The sequence below is a fragment of the Zea mays genome, chromosome 8, assembly GCF_902167145.1.
Source record: "Zea mays cultivar B73 chromosome 8, Zm-B73-REFERENCE-NAM-5.0, whole genome shotgun sequence".
Classification (NCBI taxonomy): Eukaryota; Viridiplantae; Streptophyta; class Magnoliopsida; order Poales; family Poaceae; genus Zea; species Zea mays.
The window spans coordinates 17,375,742-17,396,748 of NC_050103.1; the positions used below are offsets into that span (position 1 = coordinate 17,375,742).

At 46.0% G+C, this 21,007-nt stretch overlaps 1 protein-coding gene and 1 pseudogene across 1 annotated transcript; one reads left to right on the forward strand and one right to left on the reverse strand.

The window, feature by feature from the left end:
* Window positions 1–3,323: 3,323 nt before the first annotated feature.
* LOC103636785 (trimethyltridecatetraene synthase-like) lies at window positions 3,324–7,239 on the forward strand (annotated as a pseudogene).
* Window positions 7,240–15,418: 8,179 nt separating this feature from the next.
* LOC103634861 (tryptophan aminotransferase-related protein 2) lies at window positions 15,419–19,645 on the reverse strand. Its single transcript, XM_008657447.4, has 5 exons — window positions 18,427–19,645; window positions 17,691–17,994; window positions 16,397–16,677; window positions 15,945–16,243; window positions 15,419–15,853 (listed from the first exon to the last, which is right to left on the reverse strand). Exons 1-5 carry the CDS (start codon window positions 18,948–18,950, stop codon window positions 15,669–15,671), a joined length of 1,593 nt encoding a protein of 530 aa, XP_008655669.1. The 5' UTR covers window positions 18,951–19,645; the 3' UTR covers window positions 15,419–15,668.
* Window positions 19,646–21,007: the final 1,362 nt, after the last annotated feature.

Genomic DNA, 21,007 nt, shown 5'->3' on the forward strand with positions numbered 1-21,007 from the left:
ATGTCGTGTGTGGTTGCAACGATAAAACCATATATATATCACCATCGGACTTGTCTTTCTTTGTCTAGTGCCTCAGACGTATTTGACAAAGACCTTTTTATACTCCATAAAGTTTTTGCCGAGTGTTACATTCGGTAAAAAAAATATCGGCAAAAGACTCTTTGACGAGTGCTTCATGTCGGACACTCGTCAAATTATTGCCGAGTGTTTAAAAAAACACTCGACGCAATAAAAAATAAAAAACAGCAAAATAGTTTTATCATTAGGGGAAGCACCCCACCATCCAACAACGTTTTTTTTTTGCATTTTTAATCATTTTGGGATGAATTTGTTGCTTCGTAGTTGACCGGATTCGAACCCGCGTGACCACCTCTACCACTACACTCCAATGTCAATTATGTCTATATTATGTTTCCTTTCCTAGTATATTAAACCAAACCGAAAGTAAATTAATTATTTTTGGTACTAAATAAATTTAAATGAAAAGGTGTCAACTACAAAGTATCATACCTTTTCGAGATCTACGACTTTTATTTTGGTAGTTTCTTCATCCGGGAACATTTGCAAAATTTGAATTTCAAATTTAAAAACTTCAAACATATTTTCTTATGATAATATAATTTCAAATCAAAATGTTGTCAACTACAAAGTTAAATAAATTTTAGAGACCTACAACTTTTGTTTTGGTGGGTTTTCCATCCGAGGTTGTTTGAAAAGTTCGAATTTTAAAATTCAAATATGATTTTGTATGGCAAGATGATTTCAAATAAAACGTTGTCAACTATAAAGTTTCATAACTTTTCAAGAGCTACAACTATTATTTTGGTGATTTTTCATCTGAGACCGTTTAAAAAATTCGAATTTTAGTTTTTTTAATTAAGACATATTTTTCATTGAAAATATTACCTCAAATTTAAATGTTGCAAACTACGAAATTCTATACCTTCTTAAGATCTACAAAGTTTATTTTGGCTATTTGGTCATTTGCTCATCCAACATAGTGATTCTAACATTGTTCATAAATCTTTACTTTGTCATATGAAAAATGAACAAAATAAAAATTGTACATCTTGATAAGTTATACAACTTTGTAGTAGAATTTTTTTATTTAAATTAATTCACTGCTTTAAAATATGATTTGAAAATTGTATTTGCCTAGTGAAAAAAGAAAACACTCGGCAATTTTTTTTTGCTGAGTGTCAAAAAGAAAACACTCGGCAAAGAAGCTCTTTGTCGAGTGTTGTATTGGCACTTGACAAAGAGCTTCTTTATCGAGTGTCTAAACAAAATTCTCGGCAAATCATTTGGCACTCGATAAAAACCCATTTTCTGGTATTGAACGTAACTAAATATATGCAAGGATATGTTTATTACACAAGAGATGATAAAATGCAAATACGGAAATGGGATATGGGTTTTTTCCATCCATTTCCGTCTATTTTCATCCCTAGTGCCTAAGCGCAATGGTAGCTTTCACCTTCTCATGAAACTGTAGGCTAGTGTTTTCGGTCCGAATCGAACATTAGTCTTTGTGGGTTACATCGTCTCTAGATGAGACTGATAGTCGTCAATAGGTGAGGTAGTTATTGGTTCTTTGACATTAAGAGCAAGCTTCACGAATGCAGTTCTGTTGCAATCAGCCATAGCTGTCACACAAAATTAATTTTATGTTAATTAGTCATACTAATTATATCTAAAAGTAATTTAAATGATTATATATAAATAAATTATTTTAATCATGCATTATTATTTTTAGCAAATAAATATATAAAACATAACCATAGGGAGCATGCATACATTTTAAATGTGCACTAAAATTGTTTTTAAATAAATTTAGCATATATTTTTAAGTGCAACAATTATAGTAGAAATTTATTTTACATAAAAAGGTGGAAAACGCTCAAGAAGAAGATGAATACTAAAAGATAATTGAAGAACATCTCATTTATACTATCTAAACATACAAGAATACATCATTGAGTATAACATGTAACAAGGTCAATGAAATTAAAAAGAATACCACATGAACACTATTTGAACAATCTAAAATAGTTGAAGAACATCTCAATTATTGTAATTGAACATCGCATGAAAACATATTCAAATAATATCTCATTTATAGTACATAAACATCTCAAAATACATCACAAAGTATCATGTGTGTACTACATAAACATCACATGTATCAAGTTCAATGAAAATTTAAAATAACATCACATGGGTACTATTTGAAGAACCTAAAATATATTATAGAATATATGATGAGTATTGTGTGAAATAATTAAAGAACATCTCATTGTCGTAAGGGAACATCAAATAATACATCATAGAACATCCACATATGTACTACGTGAACATCACATGGAAACAATTATTGTATGAATAGTAAAAGATAATTAAAGAACTTCTCATTTATTGTAAGTGTACATCATATATGTATTATGTGTATATCACATTTATTATGATCGAATATTTTGATATCATATGGAACTCACACAAGTGCAAAAGACACATCACAGATACACATATTATTTCTATATGTAAGCAAATTCAAATATTTTGGTATACCATGCAATAGACACAAATTCTAAAGATACATCATAAATAGGCAGTTATTCTACAATTAAACAAGGGAAAAGGAATATAATAAAACAAAAAAATCACATCTACTAAATGAAAATAAAAAGAATAGAACATGGATACTAGTGAAAAATATTTAAAATAAAGTATAATACGTTAAAAAAATATGCCACAAATACATGTAAATAATTAAAGATACATTATAGAATATTTTGCTTATATTATGTGAACATCTTAGAATACAATATGGAATGTGCCATTAATATAGTATGAATAAACAAAAAAATACATGACAACATTACATGGATGCTACATGATGAATATCATATGTATAGAATAGTAGAAATAAAAACTAAAACATAATAATAATTATAATAAATTAAATAAAAATAAAATTTTAATCCTAAATGAAAATAAACAATCTACAAAAATATAAAATAAAAGGGAAACAAAAAAGAAAAGGCAGAATAAAAAGAGTAAAACATGAAAAGTAAATAAATACATGTATTAAATAAAATTATAAAATAAATATAAAATAAATAAAACTAAAATCTCTACTAATCCTTAAGACGATAGTGTAGACTAGGCACAACTGTGCCCCCGCCTGTATCCTGACCGTCCGATTGCGTCCATCCCCACTGTCCGATTGCGATTCCATCCTCGCTCGCGAGTCGCGCCTAGCGCCGGATCCTCTCCCGCAGCCGCCTCCTTCCCCATGCAGCCGCCCCCGTTCCATCCCCGCCATGCGCGCAGCCGCCTCCTTCCCTGCGCAGCCGTCGTCGCCTCCTTCCCCGCCATGCGCAAAGCCGCCTCCTTCCCCGCTCATGTTGCTCCGCTTCGGCTCCTTCCCCGTCATCGTGGGCTCCTCCGTCGAGGTGGTCGAGGTCCTCCTCAAGACCTAGGACCTGGCGTACCTCGACCGGCCCCGCATGGCCTGCGGTAAGCACACCGTGTACAACTACTCCGACATGCTGTGGTCGCACTACAGGCCCTACTGGCGCCAGCTCCGCAAGCTATGGGTCACGGAGCTGCTCAGCGCGCGCCAGCTCCGCCTCACGGAGCGCGTGCGCGCCGAGGAGGTCTGCGCCATGCTGCGCGACCTGCACCCGGCCACGAGCACCAGCACGACGGGTGCTCAAGGAGCACCTACTCATGGTGACGCTCAACGTGATCTCACGCATGTTGCTGGGCAAGAAGTACGTGGGCGAGGACGGCGCCGGGCCGGGCGCCGCGGCCACGCCCGAGGAGTTCAGGTGGATGATCGAGGAGATCTTCCTCAACGGCGCGCTGCATGTGGGCGACATGGTGTCGTGGCTCGGCTGGCTCGACGCGCACGGGTACGTGGGCAGGATGAAGCGGCTGGCCGCGAAGTTCGACCGGTTCATCGAGCACGTGCTGCGCGAGCACGGAGAGCGGCAGCAGCGGGAGGGCGGCGCGTTCGTGCCCGGGGACATGGTCGACCTGCTGCTGTATCTATGTAATAATTATATATTTTGTCGTCACTATTGTACTCACGCCGCCCGTCGCCAGAGCCCTAAGTCCATTGGAGGATCGCAATTTGTGTTCTGTGGCATCGCACGGGCACGTTCCTAGTAAGAACAAAAGATCATAGAAAATAAAAAATAGAAAAAATAGAGGCAAGCAAACAAAACAAAAAAAAAAGGAAAAACGCATTGTTGCTACGTATTGCTGTGGCCCGTGAACATCGCTTGTGGGAGTTAGTGGGCCGCGAGCCGGCACGCTCGCTCCAAAAGCTTCGTGGGAGCGTCACTTGTGGAATTGGATGGTGGGCCGCGCTCTCCCTAGGAACGGTGGCATGGTCACGGTTGACAATTGACATGATGCTGACTGCCGAGTGCCGATCGGTCGAAGCGGATGATTGGCGAAAAAATAACGAAACCGACGCCTAACCAAGTAATTTAGGCCCAGTTGACCACATAAGCCCACTACAATCTACAGGCCAGGAAAATCTTTGGAAATTCTTTTTTGAGAAAAAAGCGAATACTAAAAAATATTATTATTATTAAAAAATAAATATTTACAAAACTAAGAGCTGGAATAAAAAATTGCAGCATAGGATTCTGTCAGGAGTTATATGACCAACAGGATCCTAATCGGAAGTCGAGTGACCAAAAAATTATGCCACGTGTTTAAGATCACATCCATATGTACATAGTTTATGCCGACATGGGAATGTAGATTGGCCTTATCGGCAATCCAACCGCTGATAAGTACCTCCAAAATTACATTTCAGTTTGAAATTAAATTTCAATACAGTAATCTTGTTTTGAATGATTTGATTCTGAATTCAATTTTAAATTTATTTTGAGCAGGTGCTTTGTTAAGAAACTTTGGATTTCATCTAATTGTACATGTACAAAAATTACGTGACAAAATACTACTTACTGAACTATTAATTTAGATATTTTTTTGATTTTTTAGATACCGTTATAGAGCTAAAAACTTACCAAAAAACTCGAGCAAAACATTACAAACAATTATAAAAAGCAATGGTGCCAGCAAAATATGTTGTGTTTAATGTTACAAAAGCAATTACATGTTGTGTCTAGATGTTTTAACAAAAAAAATGAAGGTAAAGGATGTCGGCTTATCCGCTTACAACATTGGTCTTCTCTAGTCTTATCTACGACTAGCAAAAACGGGGGAGTCAAAGAAGTGTACAAAGAGAGCTTGTTTGTCCTTTGGTGAAACTAGTAAAAAATGTTCGTCTCTTATCGCTACTCGTCTCCCTTCTTCAGGCACTCACCTTAACCCTCGCTCACCGTTTGAATCTGACGTCGGCTTCGCTTCACACGCGCACCCGTCCACACCCCCTCTTCCATGCCCCCATTGTCATCCTCCTCCTCCTGTTCATCAAAAACCCCACCCACCCTCCGAGATAGAAGGACCTCATGTGCCCGCTTGCGCTGCTCCATACCCACCTCGCACTCCTCGCCACCACCGACCCCCCGCTTGTTGCCCTCGTCGCGGCCTACTTCGAGCTTGCCTGACGCGCCGATGCATCGGGACGCAAACACCTTGTTGTGCAGATGTTGCCCTACCTTATGGCTCTGGCCCTCATCTCTGACTCCAGAGCCAGACCGGTCCTCTACCGCCTCTTCACACTCTGTGACGTGCTACCGCTGCTCGACTGCTATGACGACGACTAGAGCATCTCCCTTCTACGGGTGGGGATGGTGGTAGTGCGTTGATGGGGGTGGCGGCGGGTAGGATGACGAGGAGTCGATGGCCTGTGAGGGGATCGCAGGTGAAGGTGTGATTGATGAATGAGGGATGATCCAAATAAGCTAGATCGTTGGATTTTAGTGATTAAGAGAAAGAAGAGATTTGGACTTATCTCATCCCTTTTAAAGATGGGATGGTCCTGAGTGCATTTATTTGGGTGGCTATTGCAAAGTTTGATGTGGTGCTTTATATAGGGGTATAGATATAGATATATAGATTTTATTTTCCTACGTAATATATTTGTATGATGGATGTAAAGTGTGAACTACTTGAAGTAGTAACAATGTAATTGAGCATTTACAAAGAAGAAAAGCGGACATGTAAAAAATATTGTTATGATAGGAAAATGGGTCCTAGTATCGTCGAAGGTTCCTGCACATGGTTGCACCACTCAAACGGCGACAAGTCGAATCCATGCTGTTTAAGATTGTTCCGAGTGAGTTAGGGATCTGCGTCCTAATAATTAGTAATCAAGGCGCGTATCTCCTGGCTAGCTCGGGCATCATACATGGTACTAGTAAACCTCTCTACCTCTGGATCAGAGAGAGCAGAGCATCGAGATTAGGTCACTAAAAGTAAGCTACTCCATTTCTAATTTTCTCTAGAACTGACCATATCATACATGTAATCTCCTAAAGTACAATAACTTGGTGTTGTCTTCAGGATATTAAGACAATTAATTTTGCGCCAGATGTGTATATGTCAATTAATTGAAAACTAGTATTATTTGCTTCTGATATTAATCGAAGCCAAACAATCTTATGACACCGGATTCATAGAAAATAGCACTAATATTAATGACACTAAAGTAGTGTCGTTATAATACACTGCAAAATATATTTTAGTATAATGTACTTGTTTGGTGATGCTGATGTTAGTACTTTTCTCTGTAAAGTCTGGTTAAAACTAAAATAGTTTGATTTAAGACAACTGTAGGAGTTAATTTATTTTAGAATGACAGACAAAAGAACAGCTCTATCCCATACCTAAAGACCCCTAGCTCTTGGCGACTTTGTGCTCTAAGTTACAAAGTGAATAGTAATTTGGACATTGTATCTTCATAGGTTTTCTTCTCCGGCAGTCATCTCCAACGGTGCCCTAGCCTTTATATATATACAGCAATGGTTGCACTGCGTACATACTGTTTGTGCCAGGATCGGAGCTTGCCGTTGCCATAGTATCGATGGCCGCCGCTGCTCCAGGTCCATCTCATCGTCAACGACCGCTCCGCTGCTTCCTACTGCTGGTCCTGCTCGTCTCTTCGCCGCATTATTCTTCGGGGGCTCGCACATCACTGTCAGCAACAAGCCAGCGTCGGAACATGAAGATGGTGTCGAGCACGGTAACGAGCAGCGTCAAGCGCGGAAGCGTCGTCCGAACGCCAAGTTTTGTGGGCCGCAGTGGGCCTTGTAATGGTTGCCGTCGGCTCTATGGGCCTGAAACGGGTGGAAACGGTGGAATGTTGCCGAACGCTGAATCGTACTTATGCGCGTGTCGCGAAGGAGAACGCAAGAAAAGAACAGAAAGCTTATCGCCGCCATCTACTTTCTCCTTGCCCGCTTCTCCTTCCCCTCTTCTCTCTTCCTGAAACCCCCGCCGCTAGCACTTCGATAACACTTGGTATCGGACAAGTTCGACCTGGAGGATCTACCGCCTGTACCTGGTCGCCGTCCTCGCTCGACGACGTCGGCGGCGACGGACGCAGCGATGCAGCGGGTGCTGGATCAGCTCGCCCACATGCAGCGGGCGCTGGATCAACTCGCCCCGATGGAGGCGCGGCTAACTGAAGCGATGACCGGCCGCTGCAACGACCTCGAGCGACGCATCGCGGACTCCGAGCAGAAATCCGAGGCACGATTCATCTCTCTCGAGATGGATCAAGCTCAGCTCGAGGGTTGGCGCCCCGGAGTCGAAAAGCGTCTCGACAACATCGCTCTGGAGCTCAATCGCGCCAACAAGTTCATGGAGCGCGGAACCCTGGAGGCTGACTTCACCAAGCCGGGGTTGATTCCGTCTTCGTCGGCGGCGTTCTGGCGCCCACCTGCCGGAGTCTCCATCGCCGACGGGCCAGATGGCCACCGCCTACCACACAACCACCGGGATTGTGGGTTTGAGAGAGCTCCTCTCCAAACCCACGACCCGGTCAAGGGTACGTTCCCCGATCCATTCCTGCATAGTTCTGGTACTGGGGGCGACATTCTCAGGGATCAGGACGGGGGTGGTCACAGGGATGGTGGTTCGGGTGGCTGCGGTAATCTGCCTCGTCTGAACTTCCCCTCATTCGACGGCGATAACCCGCAGCTCTGGAAAACATTATGTGAAAATTATTTCGATATGTATGAAGTCGCTCCTAACATGTGGATACGGGTAGCTACCATGCACTTCTCGGGTCGTGCCAAGGGCTGGTTGCAGTCGGTCGGTCGCCGCGTTCCATTCTGGTCGTGGTCGGAATTTTGTGGCCACATTCATAATAGATTCGGGCGGGATCAACATGAATCGTTGATTCGTCAGTTGTTTCACATCAGGCAGTCGGGTTCAGTGGCCGATTACGTTGAACGGTTTTCTATACTAGTTGATCACCTGTCTGCTTACCAAGAACACACTGATCCTTTGTATTATACTATGCGCTTTATTGATGGATTACATGATGACATTAAATCCGTAATCATGGTGCAACGACCTTCTACTCTGGATACTGCCTGCTCCCTTGCCTTGGTGCAGGAAGAAGCCTTGGCGTTGGGACGTGGACGTCGATCTAATGTTGCCAATCTTCGGTCCACGCCGAGGGTGGAGCCGGCAACTGCAACGATGCCCAAGTGGGATCAACCAGCTGATCACATCAAGCCCGGTTCAACTGATGACAAGCTGACTGCACTGCGTCGTTTCCGGCGTGCTCGTGGCTTGTGTGAAAAGTGTGCTGAGAAGTGGAGTCCGGGACACAAATGTGTGGCTGCTGCTCATCTCCACGCTCTGGAAGAGGTGTGGGATTTGTTGATACCTGAAGAACCGGATCCACCCGACCCTAAATATGATACTTCTCCTGATGAAGAACAACTGTTCATGTCAGTTTCTCGGGTTGCTTGGACTGGTTCGAATTTCGTGCGTACACTGAAGTTTCAGGGATTTCTTCAGGGTCACCCAATGCTCATCTTAGTGGACAGTGGCAGTTCTCATTCCTTCTTGCATACTAAATTTCAGACAATGCTCACCAATGTCCAGCTTGTTCCAATCCAGTTACAAGTTCGTGTGGCCAGTGGGGAAATTCTACACTGTCAGTACAAGATACAGCAGCTTCAGTGGCAGTTACAAGGGTGTACTTTCCAGACAGATGTTACACTTCTTCCTATACCATGTTACGACATGATCATTGGAATGGACTGGCTTCAAGCTTTTAGTCCCATGCGTGTTCATTGGACCCAACAGTGGTTATCTATACCATACCAGGGAGCTACTGTGACTTTACATGGTCAGTCTGCTGTTATTCCTGAGTGCACTGTGATTGAAGTGTTGATGGTATCTCCCACTGTTTCAGATACAACTCAATCTATGATTCATCCTCAAGTGCAGTCTCTTTTACAGCAATTTGAGTCAGTGTTTGCCGACCCCACTGGACTGCCACCCACTCGAGAGTGTGATCACACTATTCCCTTAGTGGAGGGAGCCCAACCGGTGGTTGTGAAAGCCTATCGGTACCCTCCTCAACTGAAGGATGAAATTGAACGGCAGATCGCCGACATGCTGCAACAAGGTGTCATCCAAAAGAGTTTCAGTTCTTTCGCCTCCCCGGTTTTGTTGGTGAAGAAAAAGGACAACACATGGAGGTTTTGTGTTGACTACCGATACCTGAATGCCCTCACTGTGAAAAGTAAATACCCAGTTCCTGTTTTCGACCAACTGATGGACGAGTTGTCTCATGCTTGTTGGTTCAGCAAGTTGGATCTTAAAGCGGGATATCACCAAATTTTGTTGAAAGCCGGTGAAGAATACAAGACGGCCTTCCAAACTCACATTGGTCACTTTGAGTTCCGTGTGATGGCTTTTGGTCTCACGGGGGCCCCAAACACATTTTTAGAAGCAATGAACTCCACTCTTAAACCAGTGTTGAGGAGATGTGCTCTCGTTTTCTTCGATGACATATTGATCTATAGTTCCACGTTTGAGGACCACTTGCTGCATCTAGCTGAAGTATTGGGGCTGCTGCTTAAGGATCATTGGAAGGTCAAGCTGTCGAAGTGTGATTTTGCGCAACAGCAAATCTCTTATCTCGGGCATATCATCAGTGCTCAAGGCGTTTCAACTGATCCTGCTAAAATTCAGGCAATAGAACAATGGCCTGTGCCCACTTCTGCAAAAGAGTTACGCAGTTTTCTAGGCCTGGCCGGTTTCTACAGGAAATTCGTGCGCAACTTCGGCATGATCAGTCGACCTCTCTTTAATCTTTTGAAGAAGAACTCAGTGTTTGTGTGGACTATCGACCACCAACAGGCTTTTCAAGTGCTCAAAACTGCCCTGATGACAGCTCCGGTACTGGCGTTACCGGATTTTTCCAAACCATTCAGTATCCACACAGATGCCTGCCAGTATGGTGTGGGAGCCATATTGATGCAGCAAGACCATCCTCTGGCCTTCCTCAGCCGTGCCTTAGGTCCCAAGAATCAGGGCCTCTCCACATATGAGAAGGAGTATATGGCCATTCTGCTCGCAGTCACTCAATGGAGGTCATACCTGCAATTGGCCGAGTTCATCATATACACCGATCACAGCAGCCTTACACAGTTGAATTAGCAAAGATTACATACGCCATGGCAACAAAAAGTATATACCAAGTTGATTGGTCTTCAATACAAGATTGAGTACCGGAAGGGCTCTGATAATACTGCAACCGATGCTCTCTCTCGGTTACCTCAACATACAGCTGATTGTCGGGCCATTTCTCAGTGTTCTCCAACCTGGTTACAGGATGTGATCGACGGTTATGCTAACGATCCAACAACACAGAAGCTCTTGACCAGTTTATGTGTGCAGTCAGATGCCTCGCGTCCATTCCAATTGCAGCAAGGTGTGATTCGGTACAAAGGCAAGGTTTGGTTAGCTGGAAATTCAGAGTTGCAGCAAAAAGTGATCCATGCAATGCATGATTCAGCCATTGGGGGCCATTCTGGTATACCTGCCACATACAGTCGATTGAAGCAACTATTCTATTGGTCGGGCATGAAAACTGCTGTGCAAGAATACGTGAGGTCCTGCACAATTTGTCAACAAGCAAAGCCGGAACGTGTTCGGTATCCAGGGCTACTCCAACCCTTGCCAGTGCCACCTCAGGCATGGCACACAATCTCCCTCGACTTCATTGAAGGTTTGCCTCGTTCAGCCAATGCAAATTGTATTTTGGTGGTCGTCGACAAGTTTTCAAAATATGGTCACTTCCTGTTGCTGTCGCACCCATTCACTGCTGCTCGGGTGGCACGTGTTTTCTTGGACAACATCTATAAACTGCATGGAATGCCTACTAACATTATCTCCGATCGCGATCGTATTTTCACCAGTGCTTTCTGGCAGAGCTTATTTCAGTTGGCCGACACCAAGTTATGCATGTCTTCAGCTTACCATCCTCAATCGGACGGACAAACCGAGCGGCTCAATCAGTGCTTAGAGACATTTCTTCGTTGTTTCGTGCATACTTGTCCCTCCAAGTGGTCCCTTTGGATTGCAGTGGCCGAATACTGGTATAACACAACTGCTCATTCTGCCATTGGACGTTCACCTTTTGAGGTTTTGTATGGATATTCACCGAAGCATTTTGGGTTGTCCACTGATACTGTCTCGCCAGTGCCTGAGCTAGGCGAGTGGCTGAAAGAACGCGAAGTCATGACCAAAGTGATTCAACTGCATTTGCAGCGAGCATGTGACAGGATGAAGCGTCAGGCAGACAAGCACAGATCCGAGCGAGTTTTTGCAGTGGGTGATTCAGTCTATCTCAAGTTACAACCGTATATACAGTCCTCCGTCGCTGTCCGCTCCAACAACAAGCTCTCCTTCCGTTTTTTTGGACCATACAAGATATTGGAGCGAATTGGCTCTGTCGCGTACCGTCTTCAGTTGCCTGCTTCCAGCTCAGTTCACCCGGTTTTTCACGTCTCACAGCTGAAGCTAGCTTTGGGTCGTAATCATGTTCTCGTTCCTGATTTACCTACTGATACACATGCAGTCCAGGTGCCTGTCCGGGTTCTCCAACGTCGCATGATCGACCGTGGTGGGGAGCACATCGCCTAGGTCAAAGTCTGCTGGTCTGGAATGGAGCCGGAGCTTGCTACGTGGGAAGATGCCGACGCTCTTCGAGCCAGATTTCCTGCGGCACCAGCTTGGGGGCAAGCTGGTCCTCAAGAGTGGGGGAATGTCAGCAACAAGCCAGCGTCGGAACATGAAGATGGTGTCGAGCACGGTAACGAGCAGCGTCAAGCGCGGAAGCGTCGTCCGAACGCCAAGTTTTGTGGGCCACAGTGGGCCTTGTAATGGTTGCCGTCGGCTGTATGGGCCTGAAACGGGTGGAAACGGTGGAATGTTGCCGAACGCTGAATCGTACTTATGCGCGTGTCGCGAAGGAGAACACAAGAAAAGAACAGAAAGCTTATCGCCGCCATCTACTTTCTCCTTGCCCGCTTCTCCTTCCCCTCTTCTCTCTTCCTGAAACCCCCGCCGCTAGCACTTCGATAACAATCACCAGGTCCGTACGTTTAATTCCACTGCACATTTGTACTGCATCCATGCTCACATACGCTTAATTCATTATAATCTACGGGAGTTCATGTTATATATGTGTTTGTGTGTATCTGCTCTATGCCTCTATTTGTATATATACAGACCTCGCCGGCGGCACACTGCAGTACGGTGCTCGGAATCTCGTCAGCATCGACAACCCGGTCACTCCTCCGCCGCCGGCGCCGGTATCGGGACCTCCAATTGGCCCTGGATTTGTCAGGCCGCCGCCGCCGCCGCAGGAGGTGTGACGGCCACGGCCACGGCCATGGACCATGATACGCCGTAATGGACTCTCTAAGTCGAGTAGTAGTTAAATTAATTAGTGTGTACGCCGATCGGACTGAAAATTCCGGGAAGCTTGTTTCCTACCGTTATTGTTAAAGTGATGGGATGAGGTTACTTATTACTCTTATTGGACTTAGTATTATGATTTTTTGCTAACGTTGGTGGGGAACATGATACTGTATTATTAAGATCTTGTTTGGAAGTTGGAACGCAAGAATTTTTCTGTATTCTTGTGAAATAAAATAGTCCCTCCGTTTCAAAATATTAGTTATTTTAGCTCTTAATTTTAATGTCTATATTAATAAATCTCTCTCTCTATATATATATATCACATAAATACATTAATTATTGTATGAATCAACTAAAAACATAGAACATGTTTTATTTTGGAACGGAGGGAGTACAAAGGAATGAAGCAATAGAACATGAAGTTTAATAATACTCCAAATAACAACTCATTTGTAATACATGTGTCTGCTTTATTAAGGGAAATTAGAAGTTCATCGAGGGACTTGATACTATATATCCGACATTTGCGGGATAAAATCACACATATCCCTTCTAGCATCTCCTATAAAAATGTTTTATAATTAAAAAATAAGTATACTTTGCTGCTCCAACAGCAAAGCCCTAAATTTAGATTATAGGACAATCAACTACGGTGTAGCATATTTGAGACACTTGAGAGTGTGTCCTATAATTTTTTAACCAAATTTTATAAAATAGGCACTGTTAGAGTAGTTTTTTTGTGCGTAGAGCCCTATATTTCAATTTGAGACACCAGTTTAAACATTGTTGAAACTCTGTAGACGTATCATACATGGTATTTGGTTTGAGGAGCCATAACCTGTAAGAGTGGGTCTACAAACTTATTAATGAAGATTGAGTAGCCAAGATATTTCTAGAAAGAAGTACTTAATAAAAATGTATGTATTTGGTGAATTATACCAAAATCCATGAGATTCACGGTTTCTAAGAGGACTTAAGAGGGACAACGACCAATTCTTAGTGTTTTCAACATTCAACCTCTACAATCAGAGTCTAATAGGATAAGTGGTTGAAAAACTTTACCCTCAAAGAATAATGTCCATCTTTACACAATATTGTAAGAAATAAACATAAAACATACTACATCTCTTAGGGCTAGTTTGGGAACCTTATTTTCCAAGGGATTTCTATTTTTGCATGGGAAAATGATCTAATTTCTCTTGGGAAAATGAAAATCCCTTGGTAAAATGGGGTTCTCAAACTAGCCCTTAGTATATATTTCTTTTGATGTAGCGCTAGTATGGAATAAAGTACATAATTTCAATAATCTGATTAGAAGAATGACATTTATGCTATTCAATGTACAATCTAATTCTACTAAATATACCCTAAATATCGGATATGCAATCGATGTATAAAATTTGTGTTACCTCTAAATAAGTAAAATTATAAGTTCAACCTACCCCTATAAGGCAAGATACTTGTTTGGAGAAGTGTTTTTTACGACAAAGAGGCAATTGAATATGTATGATATTTTCAAGATGGCCTACTCGACAGTCTACATGTTGTGGTGTATACTTCAAATCAAGGGCAGCTCGTGAAATTTGAAAAGGGCATGTGAATCAACACAACAATGGATAGTTCTGTTAGGTACTAATGGTTGTCTTACAATAGGCTTAGCATTTAGCGTGTTGTCAGATTCATGTAGTCTACCTATTTTAAATTTTTATTTAAAAGCATTCTTCATCATATAGAGGCTGAAATTATATAATAATATGGCACGGTTGAGTGCAAGACTCTTGCCAAGTTTAAAATAAAAATGTTTTCTAAAAGAAAAAAAAACTCTACATAGGTACTCCCTATCTCCCTCGATCCTAAACCATAAGTTATTTTGAATTGTATAGGAACGCTAGAGATTATGAATATAAAATGGACTAACAATTTCTATAATATAATCCGATTGTGACTTGAGCAAGAATTGGGTTAGGGTTCTACTAGCCTGTGATTAACCGAAGAAACGTGCCTCGAGTTCAACTCGCCGCCACCAACGACACCAGGTTGCTGGACTTATATTCACGCAGCCCAATCTTGGCCCACGCACATTGGATTGGGCCAACACTCAGCCGCATCCCACGTACATGATTGGTGGCTTCTGATGACTCGATCGGTGTCCGTTTCTCACTACCGACTTCAAAAAATGTCGCGCCACTTTCACCTAGTACACACGTGAATAGGCCTCTAAGATTTGTTTGGACGTCGAAGTAATTTGGTTCCAAAATTTATATAAAAAGATTATCTGAAATAGTTGGAGAAATTTAAATGCGCCAAACCTATATTCTTCAAACAGTAGCACTAGGGACCACGATACATTTACAGCAGAAGGCTAAAACTACTGGTCAGAGAGCGCCAAGCATTCCGATCGAACAGAGTGTACCGGTATTTTTTTTTTTTTTTGGTTTGGATTGTGATGTTCCAACAATCTTTTATTGTCCTTTGTCCAATTTATGTTGACTACTTTTTGTTACGTCGGTTCAGTCTCACATAGCAATCAAACAGCAAGGGGAAAAAAATGAAACCATTATAAGGATCCCGAACAACACACAGCATATAGAGGAGAAAAGAGCAAAACAAAGCGTTGCTCCTCCTGCCCTTGTTCCTACCAAGTACCAACACTGCTGCCCTCTACTACTCGATCATGGCGCATGCTCACACTGTTCCACGGACCGGCAATGCCGACGCCGGCCGGGCGGCATGGCATCGATCCTCCTCCCATCTCCATGCCATGCATGCGTGTAGCCGACCCGGCCTGTTCAGTGCAGGGAGGAGAGGCGCTTGACGAAGATGTCGTAGGCATCGTCCCGGTCGAGCATGCTGACCCGGACGTACCTCGGGTCCGCGCCGAACTGGCTCCCGCTCCGCGTCAGGATCCCGTGGCCGCGCAGGAAGCTCGCGCAGTCCTCCACGTCCTCCCTGTCGCAGCGCAGCCACGCGAACGCTGCAAGCACCACGCCATGCGTACGTGGACGTTCACGTTGAGCCGTGCTCTCGTTCTCGGTTCATAAACGATGGGGTACATCGGCACGTACCGGGGTTAGTGGCAGCCGTTTCCTTGGTGAAGTTGCAGAAGGCCGAGGTCTCGTGGGGCAGGCTGAAGGCGCCCGAGGCGGCGGCCGCCTCGCGCAGCACGCGCCAGCGCTCCACCATCTTGCGCCGCCCGTAGTCGAACAGGCGGTGCTGGGCCGCCTCCGGGAGCTCGTAGGCGTCGGAGACCGCGCCGAGCACCTTGGCGGCGCGCAGCTGCGAGTCCTTGGAGACCCCGATCGTGTTGAGCTCGATGAACTTGGCCATCCTCTTGGCGACGTCGCGGTCCTTCACCAGCGCCCACCTGCACGTACGCACGCGCAACAACCGGAACGCTCAGCCATCCATCGCCGGTCGTCCTGCTCCTGCCCCATCCACGCACGCACGCACGCCTGCCTCGAGTCTGCACTGCATCGGCCGGCGATATCGAGGCCGAGCGAGCGACCGACCGACTTACCCGATCCGCGTGCCGGCGTGGCCCGTGCTCTTGGACACGGTGAAGAGCATGATGTCGTGGTCGGCCCGTCTGGTGATGGCCGTGTACTGCGGCCAGTAGTAGGCCAGGTCGTGGACCGCTACGCCGGAGCCGCCGGAGGGCAGGACGGCCTCGCGGATGGCGCCGTCGGGGTTGTTCGGCGAGCACACCAGCTCGATGTAGGCGTCGCCCGTGAACGAGCTGGCGTCGCCGGCCCACCGGAACAGCCCCGACTGGAGGAAGTCCGTCACGGCCGGGTAGGACTGCGCGCAGATCAGATCAGGTCAGGTCAGGCCAGTGCATTGACTCGCTACCGGACAGTTCTGTTTTTTTTACGAGACTATTAAAATGCAGTGCTGCTAGTGTAGTATACAGTTCAATTCAGAATTCAGGGTATGGGAACCTGACAGAATTCAGAATTGAGCCCGTCGACTCCATTTTACTGAACACGTGATTTAGCATTAGATACGGCGCAGACACATGACGGCCTAACTGAACTGGAAACATAGAAACGAAGGAATCCGCCTCTTCTCCCTCCCAGGGTAGGGTAGCAGCAGCATAGATGGATCATGGCACATGGACATCAGAACCTAACCAGAAATCATATATCCACGCCGGTCCGGCATGTGGCGAGCAAACAATATTCCTGCCGGCGTCGCCGGCTGTGCACATGGAGCTCGATAGATTCTGAAGAATGGGCAGGCCTCCCGCCTAACATGCATAACCTAACCACAAGTACATCACTAAGATTCTGATCTGGTTCTAGAAGCGGAGGGGCTGCTAATGATGCATTGTTGTTCAAAGAGACATGTCGGCCACCCGCAAATCAGATGGGCAATCACAGCACAGTAATGCCGGGGCCGGCCCTACGGCGGCGAGACGAGAGGAAGGCTGGGACAAGGGGGAGGGAACAAAGACGGGTGGGCGCCATCGGTGTCCCCCTCCACTCCTCTACGGCTTTCAATTCTGCTCTATCTCCTCATCATTAAGTGCGGGGGGGAATGATGAGACAGTGACGGGTCTCGCCGGTCCTTGTCACAGCCACGATTCGTCAGCACGACGCGTTTAATTAGGCTTCCAATGCGCGAAGCAAACCCACGCGCGCGCCACAGTGAGCGACGGAGGCGACGGCGACGGCGACGGCGACAGCGACAGCGATGCGTCTCGCGCCTCTCGCCGTTGGACCACGCGGGCCTTCGTTCGTTCGTTGTGGTGTAGTACGTAGTACGGCGCACCGTTGTTTGGTTTGGGCGGGGGGGAGGGAGCTTTAACTTACCGAGTAGTACGGCGCCGCGGACACGACGCTCATGGGCGCGGCGGCGGGCGGCGACAGCGCGTAGAGCGCGGCCATGAAGAGCTGCGTGGAGCCGGTGCCGACGAGGACGTGGTAGCCGTCGTCCACGGCGGCGTTGCCGACCAGGCGGTGCAGCCGCCGCACCTCGTGGTCCAGCCCGGGCTCCAGGAACCAGCACACGTTGCCCACGTCCGAGAAGTAGCTCATGGTCTGCCACCCCGGGATCACGATCTCCGCGGCGGCCCCCGTCCCCCGCCAGAACTCCTCGAACATGGTCGGGTCGCCGCTGCAGCAGCCGACAACGCGAATGTCAACGCTAGCCAATATACAGTACTGTACTAGTACAAATTACAATACACATCAGCAGCAGTAAATTAATTAATAATAATAATACAGATGAAGCATCAACCAAACAAGGTCAGGTGCATTGCATATGAATCGCCGGCAAACCCGCGGTCTCGGGACAGACAGATTCGATCCCGCGCACCGGAGTTCATTCTCTCCGTCGACACCAACATTGCACAGCACAGGGGGACATGCCTCCCCCCATCCCGTGGAGTGTGGTTGCGGTGAATTAGTAATTAACATTCTCTCCGCCTCCGCCTCTAAACAAAGGACATGGGTGGGTGACGCTATTTGCCTATCGCTAACGAAGCTTAGCGAACATGCAGACGCGGCAGAGCAAGAAACGGAGGGCAGTTTTGGACTGAATACTCACTGGTCGAGGTTGATCACCGAGTCCGGCGTCACCGGCGGCTTGCCGGTGGACGGCGCCCCGGCGGCCTTGGGCACGGACGCCGCCGACGCCGCCGCCTCCACCTCCTGCCTCCCCCTACTGCTGCGGCTGACGCCGCCACCGTCTAGATGCGTCGGGCAGGCCTGGTGCTCCTGCCGGTGCCCGTGGTCGTGGTCGTGGTGCGACGGAGCTGTGCTGTTGACGTGGTGCTGGAGGAGGAGGCCGACGTTGAGGACGACAGAGACGAAGACGGCGGCCTGCAGGTTCCAGATCGGCGCCCGCCTCCTGGGCTTCCCGGCCAGCTGGGCTTTCCCGCGCGGCCTTTTGGTGGGCCGGAGCGCGGCCAGGTCAGAGCCAGGCCCTCCGCCGTTGGCCGTCTCCTCCCGACGGCTCGGCGCGCCGCCGCCGTTAGCGGTGAGGAGGCGCGCGGACGGCACCATGCCGCCGCCGGCGCCTTGGAAGCTGCCCTCGACCGCCGTGCCGAGATTTAATGCCGCCGAAGGCATGCCGCCGAGAGGGAAAGAAAGAGAGCGTGCTGCCAACGCCTACAGCAGCCTGCTCGTGCTAGCTCCAAACTCGGCCGGTGGGCCGCTCGCTAGCTAGCTAGCTCCCGGCTTCTTGGGGGCAGCACACGAACGATGGGGAAGAAAAAGAGAGGGATGGAAGAAAAAAAAAAGCTCTTTTGCAAGAAAACAGGTGGAACTAGTGTCCTTCTTGCCAAAGGAGGCGGCTGCGGCTGGCTGGCTGGCCGCCGATTAGGAAGGACCTCGAGCGGCGGACGAGCGAGATGCTGGATGGAAGCGGGTCGAAGAAGGTCCCTCCCCTTTCTTGGAGCTTTGGTTCCCCTCTGTTTTGACCTCGCTCTCTTTCTCGTCAGGTTCAGGCGCAAGTACACTGCGAGGCTTTTGCTGAAACCGACGACAGTAACTGAGCTTAACACTGCATTAGCTCAGCTGAACAGCAGCAGTGGGTACTGTAAGGAAGAAAGAACGTATAGCTAGGAGAGCAGAGGAGAGGAGAGAAAAGAGCGGCAGCACTTTATTAGCAGTGCTGCAAACAATGGAGAAGCTCTCAAAGCTAAGCTAAGCTTAGTGCTGCAGCAGGGACCAGCTAGACGAGGAGGGCAGGCAGGGGAGGACTCTGGAGATTAGTGATGCGGCATTTTATAGGGTCCAATCCAACCCAGACCCACCATGGATCCCCCGGACGCGATATATGCTTTCTGCCCTTCTGATGACGAAGCCACCCACTACACACCTCCGCGCTAGTGCTAGGGCACGCACGACACGGCCGCTGTGGACAAGCGAAAGCAGACAGGAACCGACCACGCTTGATCTCCTTCAGCTCGCCGCTTCCTGGCCGCCGAGCGCTCATCGGACGGTCCAGCCTTGACCGGCCCCAGTTCCCGGCCCGTAGTGTTGACGATGAGAGTTTGCGCTACTCATCATAATCGTACGATCTTATGATTGGCTGGTTGCTTTTCTGCGGATCGGTCTAGGCAGTGCCTGTATTCCTAGGCTCCTAGCTACTCCCTCCCGCCTTCTCCGGTCTGAAAAAACAAGTCCTTCACCACAAGATTTAAGTCAAAGGTATAAAACTTTGACTACTAATAATAATTTTGTTTTTAGTTTTGAAATGTAACATTTATATATTAATTTATCTTAAAAAGTACTTTTTTGCAAAAGTATAAATATATTAAGAGTTTATTTTTATTTTTTTAAAAAAATATTGGTCAAAGTTATATTTTAGAGACCGTGTTGCTATCTTAAACAACTTGTGTTGGGAGTAGCTTGGTATCAGAGTCGACGCTCATGGTGGTATCAGTTTATCTTTTTTCTAGCTAAATTTAGTTCTTCCGACTAACCTAAATAAAGTATGACCTAGTTAGCCATGGCCGACTAAATAGATACTAAGTGCTCACTTTTTCTCAATTTATAATTTATTTGACTTTTTTAGCAATTTATCCGCTAAATAGACTCTTAATCTCACTCGATGTTTATGTGTAAGTCTTATTTAGATAAGTGTATTAAGCTACATTTTTTCTCACCTATACAAAGTATTTTTTTCGTAAAAATGGTAAAGGACTTTGTTATAATGCAACAAAGAGCATATGTAATCTTATTTATCTTTAAGCTAACTGAAAAGAGTACAAGAAACAGACTATTCACGAATAGTCCGTCTTTATACGATTTTATATGCATATTGTCTCTTAACTGAATTTATAATTTAACAGCTTATGGTTGTATCATGTAGTTTCTTAACTACCTCTTATATTTAAAAAGCCATGCACACATAACGACAAAGGAACAACTGTCCCAAGTTTGCTTCACGTTTTTTTGATAAGACAGGAGGGGCGAGCCCCTACTGAAAATTTTATTAAAACTTTAAAATAACAGAGTTAGAAGCAGACAGAAAGCAGATTACAAAGGGTAAAACAGCCTAACTACAGCGGGAAAAGGAAAAGAAACGAGGTCTACTGCCAAAGCTGAAGCCATGCAGGAATTGTCGAATCAAAACGGCCTTTAGCCCTCAGCATGACAAGATGAAGTTCCCTTGCAAACTC